General features: G+C 38.6%; 4 protein-coding genes across 5 annotated transcripts; 3 read left to right on the top strand and 1 right to left on the bottom strand.

Moving 5' to 3' along the window:
* The first annotated feature begins 497 nt into the window (after positions 1-497).
* LOC131438199 (polycomb group RING finger protein 3) lies at positions 498-1,660 on the top strand. Of its 2 annotated transcripts, none has more exons than XM_058608051.1 (2): positions 498-597; positions 662-1,660. In XM_058608051.1, the coding sequence occupies exon 2, from the start codon at positions 689-691 to the stop codon at positions 1,358-1,360; it is 672 nt and encodes a 223-aa protein (XP_058464034.1). In that variant the 5' UTR covers positions 498-597; positions 662-688; the 3' UTR covers positions 1,361-1,660. The 2 variants fall into 2 exon arrangements, with proteins under 2 accessions (XP_058464034.1, XP_058464035.1); XM_058608052.1 differs by having other exon boundaries at positions 561-606.
* A 4,885-nt stretch (positions 1,661-6,545) lies between these two features.
* On the bottom strand, positions 6,546-9,812 carry LOC131438191 (leucine-zipper-like transcriptional regulator 1 homolog). The gene is made up of 6 exons (XM_058608043.1): positions 9,066-9,812; positions 8,843-9,006; positions 8,305-8,781; positions 8,086-8,243; positions 7,501-8,021; positions 6,546-7,440 (listed from the first exon to the last, which is right to left on the bottom strand). The coding sequence occupies exons 1-6, from the start codon at positions 9,642-9,644 to the stop codon at positions 7,015-7,017; spliced, it is 2,325 nt and encodes a 774-aa protein (XP_058464026.1). The 5' UTR covers positions 9,645-9,812; the 3' UTR covers positions 6,546-7,014.
* A 6,241-nt stretch (positions 9,813-16,053) lies between these two features.
* LOC131433780 (uncharacterized) lies at positions 16,054-19,339 on the top strand. The gene is made up of 3 exons (XM_058600375.1): positions 16,054-16,068; positions 16,126-16,902; positions 17,516-19,339. The coding sequence occupies exons 1-3, from the start codon at positions 16,054-16,056 to the stop codon at positions 19,337-19,339; spliced, it is 2,616 nt and encodes an 871-aa protein (XP_058456358.1).
* A 258-nt stretch (positions 19,340-19,597) lies between these two features.
* LOC131433779 (uncharacterized protein K02A2.6-like) lies at positions 19,598-20,560 on the top strand. The gene has a single exon (XM_058600374.1). It carries the CDS (start codon positions 19,598-19,600, stop codon positions 20,558-20,560), a length of 963 nt encoding a protein of 320 aa, XP_058456357.1.
* Positions 20,561-22,439: the final 1,879 nt, after the last annotated feature.

The raw sequence follows: 22,439 nt of genomic DNA, 5'->3' as shown, positions 1-22,439 counted from the left end.
ACTGAGCAATCAGCAAATTTACGTGTTGCTGATCAGTTTCGTCATTTTATTATGCCGAGCTCAAGAAATGGTTTTAAGTGTGTAGATCGATATATTTGATTGCGTATTATAACAAAAAACGACATTTTAAACTTGTGCACCTGGTGGAAATCCGCAATTCAAATACATGTTCACTTTATTTGTTTTGCCAAAATATTTAAAAAAAGATCGACGCTTTCTAATTGATCGACAAATAAACTTGAAATGTGAAATTTTGCGACAGCCGTATTTTTGAATTAATTTCTTACCGAAGATGAACTGTGAATTGGGTTTTGAATTGGAATTTGTATTATTATCTTAAATAATAAACACTTACAAAGGCGCGTACGAATCGCTCTTAAATCACATAAGGTATTAAATTTCCGTTTTAGAGCCAAATTCGATGAACTTTTTTTTCGAAGGAAAATCCGGGTACCAGTGCCATTGCCTGCGCTCAAGCACTAACACACCCAAACCCCATTTTCTTTCACACCTGTTAGTTGATTGTGTACGTCATTGTCATCAGAAATGATGAGAGAAGAAAGGAAGAAAAAGCATCAAAAGTGATCCATCTCGACGGTAGTTTTTGTATTACTTTTCCACCTATTTTATCGTAAAATTAATCATTTTTATTATTTTATAGGTGACTAAAAAATTTAAACGTTCATTGATGGAGCGGAGAATCAAGTTAAAGACATTAAACAAACACATTACGTGTGAAATATGCAGTGGATACTTTATCGATGCTACGACTGTCACCGAGTGTCTTCATACGTTCTGCAAAAGCTGTCTGGTTAAACATTTAGAGGAAAATAACACTTGTCCTACTTGCGAAAATGTCATCCATCAGTCCCATCCGTTGCAATATATCAGTTTCGACCGGACAATGCAGGATATAGTCTACAAGTTAGTACCGAACCTAATGGAGAATGAAATGCTACGAGAACGAGAGTTCTACAAATCGCGCAACTTACCGTGCCCGAAGGACATGCCACAACTTCAGCAGGATAATGACGACCGAGCGAATGAGCTGGCTCATCAAGAGGCCGACTACCACCGTTTGGACGAGCAGGTTAATTTGTGTTTGGAGTGCATAAGCAGTAACTTCCGTCACCTGAAGCGACGTATCATTCGCTGTAGTTCGCAAGCAACCATCACTCACCTCAAAAAGTTTATTGCCAAAAAGGTGCTGAACGGCATCGAGCGTTACAAGGACATCGACATGCTGTGCAATGACGAGCTGTTGGGTAAAGATCATACATTAAAGTTCGTTTACGTCACCAGGTGGCGTTTTAAGGATCCTCCACTGCGGTTGCAATATCGCCCTCGGGTTGATATCTGATTTGATATTCTAGATTTTTATTAGTTCTTTTGTGCTACTATTATAGCTTTGAAAAAATAGGACCCGATATAAAGCAACGACCCGAAAATGTATTAGAGTGGATTATTTGAAACGTTGGATGTAAAATCGTTTATTGCAATGTTTTCAGTACTTGACTTCCGTTTTTATGTGAGAAAATGTAGTTTGCGAATTAATAATTCAATTATACAGTATGTAATGATTGAGGCAGAGATATTGAGAAGGTTATACAACGATAAACAGCTTCATTTTTTTTTGAGAAGTTTTTTTTTCGCCGATAAATCCATTACAATTTTGACGCGCAGCACTGATGATATTGTTAATCAAAAGAAGAATTGTAATTTTAGAACTCTCTATCATATCGTGCAAATTGTAATTTTGGTATAGGCGACAGCAGGGCAGTTCCTGAGATCGGAGAGATATATTGATTATCCTAATAACAAATATAGAAACAGTAGGATTATAATTTTGTAATATCTTTGCTGAAGGAAGCAAAGCTCTATCTTCAAAGGTTCAGGTTTTATGATGATTCTAAAATATATCTTAGGCTAACCTTGAAACACAGTTTTTCAGTGAACATTTTTGTATATTAATGTTTATGCAAATAAGTTCTCCTGAGCTCGTGGTTTAGCTTCGGAAACGAAAAAGTCTGCATTTAATAAACATGAAGAAACTCCTTGAAATAACCCAAGAATAGGGAAAGGTGTATCCCTTGTTTTCATCCAGGCGTTCCATTGATAAAGTGACGATTTCGGCAAAACTGATAGCCTACATGCTATTCTAAAGCTAATATAAACCACAAAAGCGATCCCTTTATTTGTAGTAATGCATAGATTGCTGGCTTGATTTCTGCACTAGTCATGTTATTATAAAACAGAATGTACAAATGTCAAAATTGAGCGACCGAGAAAAACATTACTATCGCTTTTAAACATGAATTTTGTTGTGAAAAAGAAAACTCACTCGATTTCTTTTTCATTTATCATTAAAAAATATGAAATGGAGAAATGTTGTCAGTTTCGTTAGCTTTTATGCATTGTAATTGACAGGTCGTTCGTTTGAAACGATACTGTCAAAAATGTGTCTTCTAAACGAACGGTTGTCGTCACTCTAATTAATGGCACTCTAGTTTGTTGAAGTGTTCTTACATTATCGAAATGGGGCCCACATTATCGAAATGACGGAATGAGCAATGAATTCTTACTCGACTGCATGATTTTTTAGTGCTCGATCGGTTCAGTGCTAGAATTTTCGCCTGAGTTGGCTGCTCGATCAACCTGATTGACAGTGACATTTAAAATGTCATTGAATGTTCGCTCATTTTATGAATGTGTTAGTGTGAAATTTAAGCGACTTAAGCCATTTCACTACACTCCAGCTAGAGGAATGGATGATGCTGACTAAGGTAGGCCGTTTTGTTAATTTCCAGCGAATTTCAATAGTTTATGTTGGGATTCTAAGAAGAACTGGTTATTTACTAGTTCTGTATATCCGAAAAACATGAAGATTTAAATTTGTATATTCAGTTATATAATGTTTTCGTTTAAAAATAAACTGAAAATCAGCACGAAAACGTGCAAAATCAGGAAAGAAGAAGAAGAAGACGAATTGACAATTCAGTCCGCATCTTCTCACTCAATTCCGAATGATTTCCGAATCAACCGGTTCATTCGGAATCGGTTGTTGCACTGGAGTTGGAATTGATTCGGAATCCATTATGATTTCCACATGAAATTCCGAATGAAAATTTCTCGCCGATTCGGAATTGATTCGGAATCCATTCGGATCTGATAATGTGGGGGAATGCGTAATGAATTCTCACTCGACTGCATGATTTTTCAGTGCTCGATCGGTTCAGTGCTTAAATTTTCGCCTGAATTGGCTGCTCGATCAACCCCACTTAGAAAAAAACGTTCAACGGTGGTCCTTCATTGGTCCAATACGTTGAATCATTGGTCCAATGAAAGTCCAATCAATCGTTCAACGGGAGGCCAACACGGGACCTTCGTTTGCCGATTTTGAAACAGACATGAGGAGTTGGAGCCCCGTTGGACTAGTTTTACTGCAGAATTTCTGAAGTTTTTTCCACTTATTTGTTTAAACTAACAATAAATACCTGCACAATACTTCTACTTCACGTAGAATAACAACAAATTTTCTTTCTATGGAAAGGTAACACTTAATTTTCACGCTATTTTTGCAAGAGAAAAAACAACAACAAACCGTTCCAGCAAATTGAACGAATATTTCGTGCAATATATCGTTCAACAAGCGCTCAAAAATCAACAAAATTGAACGGCCTGCTGAGAGGGACCCGATTGACAGTGGCATTATGAATGTCATTGGATATTCGCTCATTTTATGAATGTGTTAGTGTAAAATTTAGGCGACTTAAGCAATTTCACTACACTCCAGCTAGAGGAAATCCAGAATTTCCAGCAAATTTCAACAGTTTATGTTGAAATTCTAAGAAGAAGTGGTTTTTTTTATTTAAAAAATATTTTTATTCAGGCCTATTTGCGTACAAGCTTTACGTGGCCGAATTAGCCGAATTTTTAAATAAAGAATTTTTTGAAGTGGATCTCGTTGTCACTCTTTTTCTAGGAGGAGAAGAGCTTCCATTTCCCTCCTGCGAGGGTTGAGGGGCGCTTTGTTCGTGACTCGCCTCGTCCTCCATTGTCGCATCGGTGGTTTTGTTGTTGATTTCCGTCTTCTTTTTGTTTTTCTTGCTGTTCGCAGTCTTGAGCTCGTTGCTAGTTGCTGTAGAAGCGCCTTGTTGTACATTGGTTGCAGTTGTTGGTTGGTTTGATGGTAAAACAGGAGTACTACGCTCACTAGTTTTCGTTGTTGAACGGTTGACCTTGTCTTTGGTTGAAGATGTTCTTTTCCCAGTTTCAGTGCAAGGTTTACCGTAGTGTGCAGATTGTTCACAAAACTGACATGTAACCAGCTGATTTTCATAGGTAATCAGCATTTTACACGGATGTGTCCCACCTTGACCACAAATGATGTAAGATGGAATTGCCTTACGTAGTTGCATACGTGTAATTCGCACGCCATTCCGGATGCCGGGGAAAAAATTCCGCCATACTTCTCTTTCGATGGAAAGAACTTCACCGTACTGCGACATGATTTCCCGAACAGACTAATCGGTGGCCTGCGGGGGAAGGTCATGCACGCGTACTTGTATGGCATTGTCCACCATGTGCACAGGAATTTTGTATTTAATGTTGTCACACTCAACGCTGTGCACCTCGTTGTTAACCGAAGCGAATGCAATTGCATCGCTTTCACGTTTAAACATAATGTACACACAGTTAGACGCCTTGTTGAATTGAATCTCACTTACATTATTAGCGTCTAGATGCATTCGTTCTTTAAGTAAGATTTCAATTTTATTTGCTGCTGGTCTAACTTTGCAACGCTTGAAATCTATACAAATTGAATTCGGTCTTGCAGGCCAAGTTTCAGGCTTGGTTAAATCGTATTTGACCATTCCGTATACTTTATTGTTCACTGCACTGTATTGTCTTTGATTCTTTTGCTTCGACCGCAAACGATTTTCGACTGTGTTGGGTTATTTACTAATTCTGTATATCAGAAAAACATGAAGATTTAAATGTGTATATTCAGTTATGTAATGTTTTCCTTTAAATATAAACTGAAAATCAGCGCGAGAACGTGCAAAATCGGGAAACAAGAAGAAGAAGAAGACAAATTGACAATTCAGTCCGCATCTTCTCACTCAATTTCGACAGATTTCCGAATCAACTGATTGTAGGCGAAATTCATTCGGAATCGGTTGTTGCACTGGAGTTGGAATTGATTCGGAATTCCACATGGAATTCCGAATGAAAATTTCTCGCCGATTCTGAATTGATTCGGATTTGATAATGTGGGTTTGATCTGTGACTTCTTCCCACTTGTACGCGGCGGGCAATTCCCCTCCAGACGGCTGGCTATGTCTGCCAGTCATTTTTGCCGGAATTCTGCCAGAGTTCCGGCAAAAGTCTGGCAACAATGCAACAACCGTTTCCGGTAGAGAATTTGCCTAACGGTTATTAACGGTTCTGTTTATGTCGGATTCTTGCCATACAAGATTGTCAGAACCGTTTGGAATCGGTTCTATAGTTTTAGCGTCTTGGTTTTATTTTTTCAATAAAAAGTACATATAAAAGGCAATAAGTTGTTGCCCTTCATATGTACTAATTATGAAAAATGATATTGCCAATAACATTGTTTTCTCACTATCAAACATACCCATATTTCAATCTCATTTACCTCGTCATAAAATGAGTGTAAAAACTGTTGATATTTAGTGGAAATCATGCAACGTTCATATGAAATGCACATAAAAATGATAAGATATATCGTTACCTCTAGATTCTATATGCATTTCATGTGAATGTCACATTGTTTTCCACATAGAAATCAATTGAAACAGAGTTGACCGATTCAAGTGTTTTGCCCATACATTTGTGCTGTACTCATTCCCACTAGAAAATGAAGTGGTTAACACATGTAGCTCGATTCAACAGCAAAACACATCCAAAGCAAAAACACATCAAAGCTAAGTGAAAAAAAATCCAATCTCGCATCTTAGTGAATTTGCACATAAAATCTTGAAACAAATCGCTTTGGTTAAGTATTGAAATGAAAAGGCATATTAAAATGAAGTGGTGTTAACATATGAATCGATCGTGCAAATATTTATCAGTGTATGCTCACATTTTACATTTCGACCGTCCCACGACAAAAGGGCCTAACTGCAAATGACAGTTTCTTTTTGTTTACTTTTTCTTTCACTTTTTGTTTACTTTTTCTTTCATCGAAACTCTGAGATGAGTCTAGGGATGTCGTATTTTTTTAATTATTCGATTATTCAATCAAGTGAAATTTTTAAACTAATCGATTTAATTTGAATCGATTATCGGGATTATAAATCGATTACTCTGTAACTGTTGGATTTAATTATTCGATTAGAATCGACTAGTTTGAAGCTAACATCCGATTACCAGGATGTTAGCTTCAAACTAGTCGATTTAATAATTTTCGATTATATGGGTTATTAATAGATTGCACGATCATTCGACATCCCTAGATGTGACTCATGTTTATCAACACGAACATAAAATTTAATGAAATGTAATAGAGACAGAAAAAAACGTTATTTTCGTTGAATGCACATAAATACAGCATTTATTGTTTCGCGCAATAAAAATTAGAATAAAATGCTCAACTCTGATACCTAATGTAACATTTTAATTATCTTATTCCTACAGATTTTTGTGTGTCGATCTTGATCCACAAGCATAATTAGATCCATATTATAGGTAGGTATTTAAACAATATCACATTAATTTTTTAATTACCAGCAGCTATATAGAACGTAGCTAACAGACATCGTTTAGGTTTCGACCTTGCAAATGTTCATCTGTCAAAACATAAAATTTAACCTACCTGTACGCAGGGTTTGGATGTCGAGTATAGACTTTTATTTTCCATAAGCAATTACCAGCCTCATTTATACAGAATGATCAGAAATTGTCCAAATTATCATCCGCTAACGGAAGGTCACCGTTGTTCCTCATCCACGCTAGTAGAATACTTAGGATCGGCTGCAGAAACGCGATCCTTCAAATGTCACTATACAAACTTATGAATGTAGAATCGTGACTGATCCGTTTGCTACCGTCCCCTTTGGTCTCGGCAACGGCCATAATGACGTCCAGCAACAATTCCCGGGTGAGTTCCTGCATCTTGGGCAATCGCGCCACCTGGGAAAAGTTATGCACCACCATACGTAGTGCATAGTTTTTTATGTCCGGTACGTTCATTTTATCGGACGCTTCCAGAATCTGCAGCACATTGTCATAGGTAATGTTGTTCTCTAGGTTGTGCTTGCAGAATGCCTGTAGTCGATTGTTCGTGAATCCGTAGAAGCAGGGGGCCTGAAAAAGATACAACGAGTCCTCCGGGGGCATCTTTGTGTCGCCGTAGTAAATGTAGCGTAAAAGGGAGCTGAAAGCTTCCTGCGACGGGGAAATGTCACCGATTTGAATCTGAATAAAAAATATTAAATCTTGAGCCATAGTTCAGAACTTGAAATGAAAATAACTAACATTCACAGTATTATCTGCTGGCATAAACGACCTGAACATGGCTTGGAAATAGGTACAACGAGCGGCCAGAATTGACTTGTGTGACGGAATGACCTTTCCCTCAAGCACCAGGTTAATGTCACAGAATTCCTTTCCACCCGACTTCAGAAACACAGCCATATCGTTTTCTAGCGAAGTGCCAATCGTTTTGTCGTACTTCATATCAGTCGAATGTTTGCTCGGGTTCAATCTCTTGCGAATAATTTCCACTATTAGCGGTTTCTCTAGGGCGGAAAATTCCGCTGACATGACAATATCGTAGAAGTGATCTTCTTTTGTAATAAACCCGAGACAATGGTCTTTGATTAGGGTTAGGCCCATCCGATCGGCGTTGTACAAAGCGTCCAGAACATTAGTTTTTGAAATTTTAAATTCCAGATATTGTACGCATAACTGTTCTAAACGGGGAATGTAGAACTGCACAGCCAATTGATAAACGTCCATCATCAGCAGTACGATTTTGTTGCAGAAAGGATCTTTGACTAAAATAACACAGTCGATCGTGAAATAATTGGTTGATTTGAAATACAAAGTAAAATTACTCACAATCAATCCTATCGGTATAAATATAATTAAGCACCATTTCGAATGCTTCCGGTTGAGCATTCGGCAGCTGTACCTCCAACAACGGGCGGTCGGCAAAAGGAACCTCAGTGGTGCCGAAAAGCTTCTCAAAATGAATGTTTCGAGCGTCACGAGCGGCTCTGGAAGAAGAAAATAAATTCAATAAATGGATATCCCAACAAGCGAATCTCGACAGCATACAAAATTTTTGATCTCAGAAACTGTGAACGAGCCACTATCATTGCAATGTGTGCCGGAACTTTCACCTCGTCCGTACCGACCACAAACTGCACGTCGCAAAACTGTCGATTCTGGAGAAACTTGCCAAAGTCATCCTGAAGTGTACATTTTGGATAGCTGGAAAACTGAAAACGGTACATGTCTCCACTGCGAACGTTGTTATCAATGGTGCCTCCGAAAATATACATCGCATCTCCGATAACGGCTGCAGCATGAAAAAGGCGACCGCTTGGGACCTGAGACTCAGGCGCCGGAATTACTGTGGACCACACCTGCGAGTCCAGATCATAGCAATGCAAATCATTGGGAAGAGTGGAATCAGCTGCTCCACCAAACACGTACAGAAATCGATCATGGTGAACCATTGTATGGCCGTAGCGACGAGCAGGAGGAGGTGGAGCACCTCGAAGGATGTGCTCATTCGAAATACGACGCCAACTAGAAACAATGACAACTATTATAAATCATTTGTTGTTTAATGCATCTCGACAAAACGTACGTGTTATCTTTAAAGTTGAACTGGAACAAAGTGTTGGTGATCTGTAATCCGCTCTGACCGGAAAATACGTACATACAACCCCTGGCAACAGCAACCGGAAAGTTGCAACAAGTTGGCGGGCGATCACCTTTTTGTTGAACTTCTTCCCATTGGTGTGTTTCGCCCTGTGAAATAAAACCAATAACGATCACCTTCTCCTAATGCTTCATTTTGTGTTCATTACCGTCAAACGAATAGTCCACATATCGTTTAAGCGGGCGTTTCCATCATATCCCGCGTATATCCACAACTTATTTTCAAAAACAGCGGCACCATGAGCACTTCGGGGAACTGGTGTTCTTCCGACAAATTTCCACTCTGTCCATTGGCCGTTCTGAAAGTTGTACTCAAACAGATCGTTTTTGTTGGTCAAATTCGAGTTCGAGTGAATATCGCCGGTATAACCGCCGAACACGAACATTGATGTACCGTGAACGACAGCCGAATGATGATATCGGGAGGCCGGAGGGGTACCCGTTGAAAATGCCCTGCCCCAGGATTTATCCTTTACTCCGAAGCGAATCAAATCGTTTAGCATGTTCTTGCCATTGTCTCCCCCGAAGACGTAGATTGCATCCTTATAGGCGACAACCGTATGCTTGGATCGTCTGGCTCCAACAAATTCGTCACACTCTAACATTCTCTTCCATTTGTTAGCAGCACTAGGGATCGGTCCTGCAGGTGCTGTCGATGTTCCACTCGAGCTCGGTGTAAGCAGCCCGGTCGAAGGCGTGGGCGATGCAAATCGATTGGCATTAGCCATTGTGCTGGATTACTTTACTTAGTAGACGAGATGAATTTCAAGTAAATTTAAATCAATACACAACAGTACTTTTCTAACATTGTAATATAAAATTTCAAATTCAACAATCTTTTTCTGTTTTTTTATGGCTCAGACCTTCTGGTCTATATCAACAATCTTCCTACACGCTCGTTCAATGTTACTCTAAAGTGAGTACAATTTCACTCACTTTCGTTAAAAGTGGAACTACTCTATTGAAGAATCCAACCAACTCTTTTGCGATCGCTGCGCTGCCCGAGTGGCGAGCTTTGAACTAAGCGATGGTGATAATTTTCAGATTTCGCTTGAAGATTCGAACAAAATGCAGGGTTTTTATTTATTTTTCTTATGAATCGAATACTAACATACAAAAACGTGTGAAAATTTGGTAAAAAAATCGATCATTAATGATTCAGTAACTTTCCGTGGTATGTTTGATTGATATTTATGGAGAAATCGTAACATGAAATACCAAATTCGAAGAAGTGAGGTTGGGTACTGTTTTTATATCTGGGATATTCTTTGTTTTTTAGGTTGGATTTTGAGATTAATTGATAAATTATGATCAAAAGTTTTATGACTAGTCAATTTACTCATGTTTTATCATCTAAATAAAATCTGTATGTGAACTGAAAATTTCAAATTTCATCCGCGATTGTCACGAATATAGGACAATTTGAAATCATATGTTTGATGACAACACGTGAACAATCGTTTTTCTTACCCATATTAGCAAGGTTTTGCCATCTGCGTTCTTTCAAACTCAAGTAAATTGAAAAATTTGTCAAAAATTTTTCTAAATACATGGGATATGTCAAAACAATCACCATAACGCTATCTCGTGGTGACCACGCTGATTGGATTGTTCAATTGAACAATCCAATCAGCGTGGTCACCACGAGATAGCGTTATGGTGATTGTTTTGACATATCCCATGTATTTAGAAAAATTTTTGACGAATTTTTCAATTTACTTGAGTTTGAAAGAATGCAGATGGCAAAACCTTACAAATATGGGTAAGAAAAACGATTATTCACGTGTTGTCATTAAACATATGATTTCAAATTGTCCTATACTCTTGACAATCTCGGATGAAATTTAAAATTTTCAGTTCACATACAGATTTGATTTAGATGATAAAACACTAGTAAATACACTAGTCATAAAACTTTTGATCATAATTTATCAATTAATCTCAAAATCCAACCCAAAAATCAAAGAATATCCCAGATATGAAAACAGAACCTAACCTCATTTCTTCCAATTTGGTATTTCATGTTACGATTTCTCCATAAATATCAATCAAACATACCACGGAAAGTTACTGAATCATAAATGATCGATTTTTTTACCAAATTTTCACACGTTTTGGTATGTTAGTATTCGAATCGTAAGAGAAAAAATACAAACCCTGCATTTTGTTCGAATCTTCAAGCAAAATCTGAAAATTATCACCATCGCTTAGTTCAAAGCTCGCCACTCGAGCAGCGCAGCGATCGCAAAAGAGTTGGTTGGATTCTTCAATAGTGAGCAAAGCTTGTTTACTCACTTTTGAGTAAATATGGTATTTGTCAAATTCTGAGTAACATTTACTCAGTGCTACAAATGGTAAAATTAGCTCGAGTGAGTAAATATTACTCAATATCAAGCGAATTGAATAAGGGATTCGAATAAGGAATGCTTTGCTGACTTACTTCCAACGAATGAAGGAAGCCGTTACCTGTTCATCGCTCATTGGAAAGGATCCGTCTGCCTTCCTCCGTTCCACCTCCGACAGAGGGAAAAGTTCCGCCTTCCGACAAAGGGAAAAGTTCAGTGCACGTAAATTTTCACACAACGTTTTCAAAGCTCTGTGAGTAAAACTTGTTGTCAATTTAGAAACTGAGTCGAAGTTACTCATTCTTATAAATCAATATTACTCACTTTTTGACATTTGAACCAAATAAGCAAAAGTGAGTACAAATGACTCACTTGAGAGTAACATTGAATGAGCGTGTAAAACTTTTCACGCAAACGTCACCCATTCAGATTTTCGGTTTGTTTACTTCCACGTTACACGCAAAATTCTTATTAAAGTATGCAGGCTACTCCTCTGTGATTGCTGCGCTGCTACGGCGAGCTTTGAAATTAGTTTTTACACGAACATGTCAAAATTTCATAAAATGAACAGAATGAACTTTTTGGACAGCCGCTGGTGGTTTGTTTACAGTTTCAAAGTTCATCAGAGATTCATCGTTTGAATTTAAAAATTGCAAGTCGTCACACACTAAACAGATTTGTACAATATGGCTCCTTAATGCAGGAAACGCATACAGGGCAATCTTTTTAGTTCTTTTCACTAGGGAACACGTTTTTAACTGACATTTTCTCGTCATTTTTCAATTTTTTATTTTCAGTCCCAAAACAAAACAAACCACCATCAGCTGTCAAAGATGAACTTAATTCATTTCATACATTTGTGTCGTCATCGTGTAAAACCTTATAAGCAATTATGTTTTGCACGAACATAACATAACCACACAAAAATGAACAGAATGAACTTTTTGACAGTCGCCGTGTATTTGTTTACAATTTAAAAGTTCATCAGAGATTCATCGTTTGAAATCAAAAACTCACTTCCGGTGAAACCCTCAACGAGTGAACACGTCGTATCGTGTTAGTGCGGTGAAAATTCGAGTATTTCGCGAGAAAGAAAGGATTTTCATCCGTACTTCGGTGACTCCACGTTGTCACATAGCGAGGGTTTCACTTGTAGTCCAGTGGAAAGAAAGTCCATTGGACTATAAACGAAAGCTAACTGGCAATATAGCTAAATCGCTGTGCCATCAATCGGCGTCATCTCAAGTGAGGTGACGCCACCAGAAGTGAAGAAGAAGAAGAAGAAGAAATCAAAAACTGCAAGTCGCCCCACACTAAACAGATTTATACAAATATCGCTCCATGTTGTTGAAAACGCATACAGGGCAATCTTTTAGTCCTTTTCACTGGGAAACATGTTTTTAACAGCCATTTTTAAATTTTTAATGTGCAGCCACAAAACAAAACAAACCACCGGCAGCTGTCAAAGATGAACTTGATTCATCGGCAGTTCATTTGTGTCGTCATCGTGTAAAACCTAATAAGCAATTAGGTTTTTCACGATGACCAATCGAATGAACTACCAATGAACTGCCGATGAATCAAGTTCACCTTTTGACAGCTATCAGCGGTTTGTTTACATATCTATTAGGTTTTGCACGAACATGACATAACCTCACAAAAATGAACAGAATGAACTTTTTTTGACAGTCAACGTGTACTTGTTTAACAGTTTAAAAGTTCATCAGAAGTTCATCGTTCGAATGTAAAAATAGCAAGTCGCCTCACACTCAACAGATTTATACATATATCGCTCCTTGATGCTGGAAACACATACAGGGCAATCTTTTTAGTTATTTTTACTGTGGAATACGTTTTTAACAGGCACTTTTTCGTCATTTTTTCAATTTTTAACTTGCAGTCGCAAATGCATCACTACACGAATAAAGCGCGGTACTTGCGACATGATATATCCTACGTCGCACGTGATAATAATGATTGTCGCTGGAAGTCTTTTCCAGTTTTTAACTGCAACGAGAATATTTTTCGGTTGATTTTCCAGAAGGCCGTAACAGCAAGTGACAGTTTCTCTTTTTTACTGTCTCTTCTATTAATTACCAAGCAGTTTACACGTTTATCACTTAACTCTTTGCATAGAATGATGCTCGAAACGTTCGACTTCCAAACAGAACTGTGAAATCCAAGAAAATCTTTTTAGATCACATCACAATAATCGAAAGAGAGAGAGAACAAAGAGAAACTGTCACTTGCTGTTACGGCCTTCTGGAAAATCAACCGATATTTACGAATTCAACCAACTTTTCTGCGATCGCTGCGCTGCTGCAGTGGCAAGCTTTGAACTAAGCAATGGTGATAATTCTTGGTTGATTTTTCAAAAGGCCGTAAAAGCAAGTGACAGTTTTGTGGAATGCTGGTTACCCTACACATGAGTTGCTAACCGATATTAGTCATAAGTCGACGCGAGTGCACTACGATACATGAAGCGCCGCCGCACACAACCTCTCGACAACGTAACCGCGGCAGACTCAGCCCCTTTCTCTCGTTGGTCATCGTTGGGATCACACGCATCGGTAAGTTACGCTGTATAGACTTGAGAAGGTCTCTCCCCCGTAAACGATCGGGCTAGCGTCCCCGGCGGAGCTCCACATTGGCGATCCTGCCAGGTTTGCCATTAAAATAATGGCAAACAAAATGGCGAACTAATGCACAAAATATACAATACAATGAATCACAAAAGACACACTTCCGCGGATCGAGACCTCCGCTACACGAAAGAATTTTAGTTCCAGACAAAATTAGCTTTGCAATAGAATGGAAAATTTAATCACGAGATTTACCCGAGTTAGAAAAACGTTTTAAAGATAGAAATGGACGTGTTGAGGGTACCGTCTGCAAATCTATCTTATAGGATTGGTGGTATCAGCGAGCTGGGGAAGCCGCATAGAGCATTGGCAGTAGGAACCAGGGTTGCGAACGGTACCGGAGAATGACACGAAACAGCAGACAGTCAAACCGCACAAATGGTAGCTGTCACCAAATGAACTTTGCCGTGACTGCAGCGGATAAAAATGTCATAGCTCTCATGACATTTTCTCTCGTGTTTCAGTTTCTCCTTTCAAATTCTACAAATTTCGAGAGACATCCACCAACAAGGCTCAACGTTGAAATTCGTTTTATGCCTGTTCTCACGGGGTGTATGGAGACATACACATGTAAGTTTTGGTCCGCTATGCAGACGGTTTTTCTGCATTCTTTTTTGTTGCTCCGCACTCTCGTTGGAAGGAAGCGGTTCGGTGAGCAAAGCTGAAAAGCAGTGTTAACTAATGCTTTGATTTCCAGCCGGGATGGTGGCACGAATTTGTAGAGGTTTGGTGCATAATGTATTATATATATATATATATATATATATATATATATATATATATATATATATATATATATATATATATATATATATATATATATATCTATATATATATCTATATATATATATATATATATATATATATATATATATATATATATATATATATATATATATATATATATATATATATATATATATATATATATATATATATATATATATATATATATATATATATATATATATATATATATATATATATATATATATATATATATATATATATATATATATATATATATATATATATATATATATATATATATATATATATATATATATATATATATATATATATATATATATATATATATATATATATATATATATATATATATATATATATATATATATATATATATATATATATATATATATATATATATATATATATATATATATATATATATATATATATATATATATATATATATATATATATATATATATATATATATATATATATATATATATATATATATATATATTGTTCCGGTTGTCGAATCGCGTTGAACCGCTGCTCGCTGCGTTTTTTTTTCATAACTACGTTTGTTTCATAAGGAGTACTAGCCATGCAATGATTCTGTACACCAAGAAACAGCTGTGAAGTCTGTTGAAACAGGAAGGAAAAATTACACAAAAGGAATGTAATGCCAAGACTTTGCTTTGCATAAGTTTCTCTTTGCCGTAGCAATACATTTCGAATATCATGTATGTATGTCGGAATTCATAAGTTAATCTAAATACTGTTTTTACCAAGCGATTTGCTATTATAAATTACATTAAATAAAAAACATTCATTTTGTACATGATCTTATAATTATTCCAGAATTCCAGGTAGCCCGCTGCGGTGTCAAGCAATATAGACAGCGTCGCTCCCACTCTAATGCAGTCCAGAGCAGTCACAACCGATATGACTGTCCAGTTATAGAAATGTCATGACATTTCGAGCTCGCGACATTTAAAAAAATCTTGAACGAAAATAAATGCAGCAGCTACCTATCCAGAATGTACGTACACTACCGCAGAGCGAACGGTGTGGCTTTGACTGCTGTGAGAGAGTGCGACAAAATGAACTGTTCTCAATGTTGCTGTCGTGTGTCGTGGCTCTCACGACTGCACCTAGCTATCGTGTCATTGCGTGTTGGCTACTGTTAAACGTAGCAGCTGAGCGGATCGTTGGTAGTGGCTGTCTTGTGCTTAGCGACAGTTAAAAAAAATGTCAAATTTTCGCACCCCTGGTAGGAACTACTCATACCTAAGTGATTTGGGACTATCACTGGATTTGCATTAAGGAAACGCGTTCTTATGAAACCAGAGATAAAATTCTTGTTAGTCATAATACAGTTGTGACTTTCCAGTGCAATGAGACATTCACTGGTAACAAACGATGTGAATTGTGTGGGATTAACGGAAATTTCTGTTTTACATCCACAGATATCGATTGAAATGTCTACACAGGGAAAATACGTGCTAGCTCCGGCTGAAGCAATGCAAACAGGAGAAAATCTTGAAGAATCATTTTATTCCGACGAGCTGTTGTCCCCAGGACTTGGGGCTGTTCAGGAAATTGAACTGGACGGGGCAGAGCATGTTGAAACGCTGCCTGTTTCCACAACTGTGATGGAAACGACACCGATACAAAGTGAAATAAATGCACCGACGCCCGACTTGAACTTACTTGAAAGAATTTCTCATCTTGAGAAGGTTATCGTGCAGCTCACTAAATCACTGGCATCTCCACAAGGAAACATCCGAATGGCTAACGACGAAAATAGTATGCTTGAGCGCACTCCTCCGGTTGAAAAAGGCTGGACGAATGTTGGCGAATCTGTGAATCGAGTTAACACTAGCATTCGTTGGGAGCAGATCCCGCCATTCCCAAAAGACGTATCCGCTAATAAATTATGGGAAGCGTGGCAACGATTTTTAGAAAACTTCGAGATAGCTGTCTCATTATCAAATGTGGATGACCCTATTTGTCGCACTAAACTTCTTTTTCTGACTATGGGCGCGGATCTGCAAGGCATTGTTCGAGCTGCCAAACTGAGACCGAGTCTAGACGATTCCTCCTGTTATTCCAAGTTTGTTTCCAATGTAGATGCTCATTTGAAGTCCATGACAGATATATCATCAGAGCACGAGGCCTTCACGGGAATGCACCAAGAAAAAGGAGAATCCGTCGTAACATTTCATTCCAGGCTCACGGAGAAGGTGAGATTATGTGGATACAGCTTGGACGATCAAGAACGATTCGTCCGCACTCAGTTACTTAAAGGCATGCTAAATAAAGAATTGGCCAAAACCGCACGTACATTTGGCTATGAAACTAATTATATCGTCCAGTCTGCAACTCGAGATGAGGCTTTTGAAGCAGAAAATAAACCATGCGATAACACTCAGTTAGTCCACGCAGTCACCCGACCTAAAAGTAACGAAAGGATGAAGATGCACACAAGATCAACCGAACAAGCTGAGGCGACTAGACCCTATCGTGGTCAAGGTAGATATGGCCAAGGTAGACGCTCAAGGTGCTCTAAATGTAATCGACTATCCCACGCGGGAAGAACTTGTCCCGCCGTCAGCAGGAGGTGCAACACCTGTGGTAAAATTGGCCATTTTGCGGCAGCTTGTCGTAAGAGGCGAGTAAACACCATTCAAGATGGTCCAAAAGAGAAACGGCTGCGAACATATTCATCAGATTGGTCTGAAAGTGAAAATCCACAGCAGGTACGATAAGTTGTTTTAAGAAATGTTCAAATAAAATAGAAATGTTGAGAATACCATGAGTGTTAACTTATCCGAAACGTCATGTATTCATTTGCAGGGTGTAAACGCGATTTCGATCGACGATGTCCTAGTAGACTGCCGGCTTGGTTCATCACTTCCTATAACCTTCATGATTGATTCCGGCTCCGATGTGAATATTATCGGTGGTTCCGATTGGGCGAAACTGAAAAAACAGTTACAAGAGAAAAAAATCGTTTTGAACCGAACAAAACTTCCTGAAAATCGCGAGCTTCACGCCTATGCAACGAAAGAATCTATATCAATTCGACACGCATTCATGGCACAAGTAGAAGTTGTGGGGATGTCAAAACCAACTATACCGGCCGAATTTATGGTAGTCGATAAAGGTCGTCGATCTTTGCTCGGAAGATCAACGGCTAGTGAATTAAGGTTGCTGGAAGTAGGCATGGCGGTTAACAATTGCGAAAATTCAGAAAAACTGGAGATATTCCCAAAAATGCCCAACGTCAAAGTAAAATTTAGTGTTAATAGGGCGACACCTCCAGAAAAGAACGCTTATTATAATGTTCCAGCAGCTTACCGAGAAGGAGCGAGACAACGTTTAGAGGAGATGGAGGCACGAGGTATTATAGAGCGAGTGCACTCAGCGCCGGAATGGATCAGCGGGATGTCGGCAGTACCAAAAGGCAAAAACGACTTTCGTTTGGTGGTGAATATGCGCTCGCCAAATAAAGCGATCAAGAGGGAATATTTTCGTCTCCCCCTGTTAGAAGAAATGAAAATAAAGTTACACGGATCTAGATACTTCACGAAGCTAGATCTTAACAGTGCCTACTACCACCTAGAAATCGCTAAGGAATCGAGAGATTTGACTACGTTCCTTACGGAGAATGGTATGTATCGGTTCACACGTCTTATGTTCGGTGTAAACTGTGCACCTGAGATTTTCCAACGGGAAATGTGTCGCATATTAGAAGGTATAGATAACGTCATCGTCTATATAGACGACATTCTAATTTTTGCCGATACATTGGAGGCACTTCGCTCGACCACAGAGAAGGTACTGAAAGTACTTAGAAATAATAATTTGTCCTTGAACGTGGCAAAATGTGAGTATGAAAAAACGTATATCAAATTTCTCGGTCACGAATTGGACGAGAAGGGGTTTCATGTAGACGAAGCAAAAATCAAGGATATTCGCAGGTTTCGTCAGCCCAATACAGTATCCGAGTTACGTAGTTTCTTAGGATTGGCATCATTCCTTAGCTCGTATATAAAAAACTTCGCTGATCTCACAAGTCCTCTGTGGGCTGTTTCCACAGCAAAATCCTGGTTTTGGGGCCAAGAACAAGAAAAGGCATTCAATGTAGTGAAAGAAGAAATTACAAATTGTACTACTACGCTAGGATATTTCTCTGAGCAAGCAAAAACAATATTATACACCGATGCCTCCCCAATTGCTCTCGGCGCTGTTCTCGTGCAGCAAAATGAAAATCAACCTCCGAGAATCATAAGCTTTGCCTCTAAGGCATTAACCACTACGGAACGGAAATACGCGCAAAATCAACGTGAAGCTCTTAGTGCAGTTTGGGCGGTTGAGCACTTGGCTTTTTTTCTTCTTGGAAGGCATTTCACGCTAAGAACGGATGCCGAAGGTGTAACATTTATACTAAATCGAACTCGCGAGAGCTCTAAGAGAGCGCTTACTAGAGCCGATGGTTGGGCACTTCGATTAAGCCCCTACGATTACGACATCGAATTCGTACGTGGTCGTGATAATATTGCAGATCCTTCATCTAGACTGTACGTTGGTAATGATGCCCCTTTCGATGATGATCGGAGTCCGTGGGAGATAGCGAGCATAGAAATGAACGATGTAGGATTTTTGACTGAAAAATAAATTAAAGAGGCAACAGCAAAAGATCGAGAGCTACAAGAAGTATTTAATTCACTAGAAGGCAATGAGTGGCCAACGGAGTTGAAGAAGTATCAGTCCATTGCCAATGACCTTTCGGTGAAGGATGGAATTCTCGTGAAAACCGGATGTGTTGTGATTCCGTCCATTCTTCGAACAAAGACCCTAGAATTAGCACATGACGGGCATCCTATGGTGGCAAAGCAAAAAAGTATCCTCAGAGAGCGTGTTTGGTGGCAAGGGATGGCTGCAGCAGCAGAAAACTGGGTTAAGTCCTGCGAGATTTGCGCAACAAATGGTAGACCAGAAAAGCCGACACCAATGAAAAGAATATTCGCTCCACAAGCAGTGTGGGACACTATAGCATTGGATTTTAACGGACCGTATATGAAATACAATGGAATCTCCATTCTGGTACTCGTAGATTATCGATCTAGATACCTTATGGCACATCCAGTCAAAACCACAAAATTCGAGCATACGAGAAATGTTTTAGAGGAAATATTTGCGAGGGAAGGATTTCCCAGGATTATTCGATCGGATAATGGACCCCCCTTCAATGGAGAGGAATACGCGGCCTATTGTGCACAAAGGGGTATCCAAACCATTTATTCGACGCCGCTTTTCCCTCAACAAAACGGATTGGTGGAAAACTACATGAAATTGATCAATCGGGCAATGTCAACTGCTGCTAGTGGCAACAAGAACTTTATTTATGAATTACGTGCCGTTGTTAATGCCCACAATGCTGCAAATCATACAGTTACCGGTTTTCCACCTGAAGAAGTTTTCCTGGGAAGAAAAATCAAACGCCGTTTACCACTACTGACTTACAAGAGGGCAGATTTTAGCGACGATGTTCTTAACAAACGAGATAAGGAAGCAAAACTGCGAGGAAAACAACAAGAAGATGCTCGTAGAGGTGCTCGGAAATATAACGTAAAACCAGGTGACAGCGTTATCATTGAACGAACGAATCGAGGCAAAGGGGACACAAGATTTGCACCACATCGATATACAGTTGTGCGGGAAAACAACGGAAATCTCGTACTCAGTAGCAACGGGCAGATCCTAAGACGGCACGTCTCTCAGGTTAAAAAAGTATTCGAATGGCGGCATAACTTTAATCATCCAGCAGAGGAAATTAAAAAACGTCCAATGCGAGAGAAAAGAACACCAGAATATTTGACAGATTTTGTTCACTAATAGCATTTCGATAATACATAATTTCGTGATACGGATTCTACCGAAGGAATATCCTTGTTCGCTGGAAAAGATAAAACAAATATATTCGATGTTGTATTCCACTCACCGGTAGTTTTATTTTACGTAGACCAGATTTGCAATGTGCATTTTGATAGCCAATTTATTTACGAACTTCGAAAATATAGTCTCGATTCGAGACTCTCGAACACAGAGATGCCAGGTTATTTTTTCTCTTATAAATTTATTGTAGAACGTCTGTACTACAGATATTAGAGTGACTATAATCAGAGTGGCGACAGCTGTTCGTTTGGAATGACAGCTCCCAGTTCCAAACGAGCAAACGACCTGTCAATTCAATGTAAAGCTAATGGAATGTTTTGAATTGTTGTCATAATTACGGATGAGATGTCGTCACTCTGGTTATAGGCACTCTAACAGATATCAACCAGATTGTTTTAGCTAGTGAAAAAGTTCGACCATCAAGTTGCATCACTCCAAACTAACTGAAATAAAGGAAATCGATATTTATCTGCCTGAGAAAAATAATCAGTATTTCAAGAGAATTCTGTATCACTATAAACAGAACGAAAATCTATATAAATATAAGGATAAATCAGTACATCTGACAACGTCGCTCGAACATTAAAACATAAACGTCATGTTGTACAACCCAGTGTAAAAACAGTAGTGACTACACTCTAACGAAAGGTATACGAGTTTGGGTGTTATCACGAAAGGGTAGCTCAGTAACAGAGTAAAGGGGAAGCAGGATTAAAAATAAAAGAATGAAACTCAAACAATGGTTATTCTATGTTTCATAAATTTGTTTGGAATATTAGTCTAAATAGGAGTAGAAGGGGGATGTGGAATGCTGGTTACCCTACACATGAGTTGCTAACCGATATTAGTCATAAGTCGACGCGAGTGCACTACGATACATGAAGCGCCGCCGCACACAACCTCTCGACAACGTAACCGCGGCAGACTCAGCCCCTTTCTCTCGTTGGTCATCGTTGGGATCACACGCATCGGTAAGTTACGCTGTATAGACTTGAGAAGGTCTCTCCCCCGTAAACGATCGGGCTAGCGTCCCCGGCGGAGCTCCACAAGTTTCTCTTTGTTTTCTATTAATTACCAAGCGGTTTTCACGTTTATCACTCAACTCTTTGTATAAAATGATACCCGAAACCTTCGACTTTCAAACAGTAAAAAATCCATGAAAATCACAATAATCCAAAGATAGAGAAAGTAAACAAAGAGACTTGCTCATATGGTCATTCGAAAAAGCAACCGAGAATATTGAGATGCTGTTTGGATATAAAAAAAATTTATATTTTTTTCTCATGAATCGAATTCTAACATAGAAAAACTCGGTCAATAATATTTCAGTGACTTTCTGTGGTATGTTTGAGTCATATTCATGGTGAAATCGTGAATCGTGAAAAAATGAGGTTGGGTGTTGTTTACAAATCTGGAAATTTCATAGTTTTTATTGAAGGATCTAGTAATTCATGCAAGGATGGCTTTTATCGTATCAAAGAACGTTTACTGGCAACTCTTCAACGATTGAATCAGTGCCATCAAAGAGAAACGGAAATCATCTCAGCAACAAAAACCCGACATGGCTCATTTAACATAGAATCGACACCAGTGCGAGAGCGATTTTCTCTCGATGACATTTCTGAGAATCAAAGGTTAGCACGCTACTGTGGGGATCCTCTCTGAAGCAACAAACGGTCGCTTATTCTCGTTTCGCGATCCGATTCAATACAGGCAGTTGATAATTGCGATAGAATCATTTTACTATTGCCGCTTATTTTAACTATGTGCATGTAACCTTTGTATAAGTTGTGTCTATGAAAATGTATGTGAATGCTCC

The sequence above is a fragment of the Malaya genurostris genome, chromosome 3 (assembly GCF_030247185.1).
Source record: "Malaya genurostris strain Urasoe2022 chromosome 3, Malgen_1.1, whole genome shotgun sequence".
NCBI lineage: Eukaryota > Metazoa > Arthropoda > Insecta > Diptera > Culicidae > Malaya > Malaya genurostris.
Note: the sequence above shows the minus strand (reverse complement) of the source record. Positions and strands in the feature narration are given on the sequence as shown.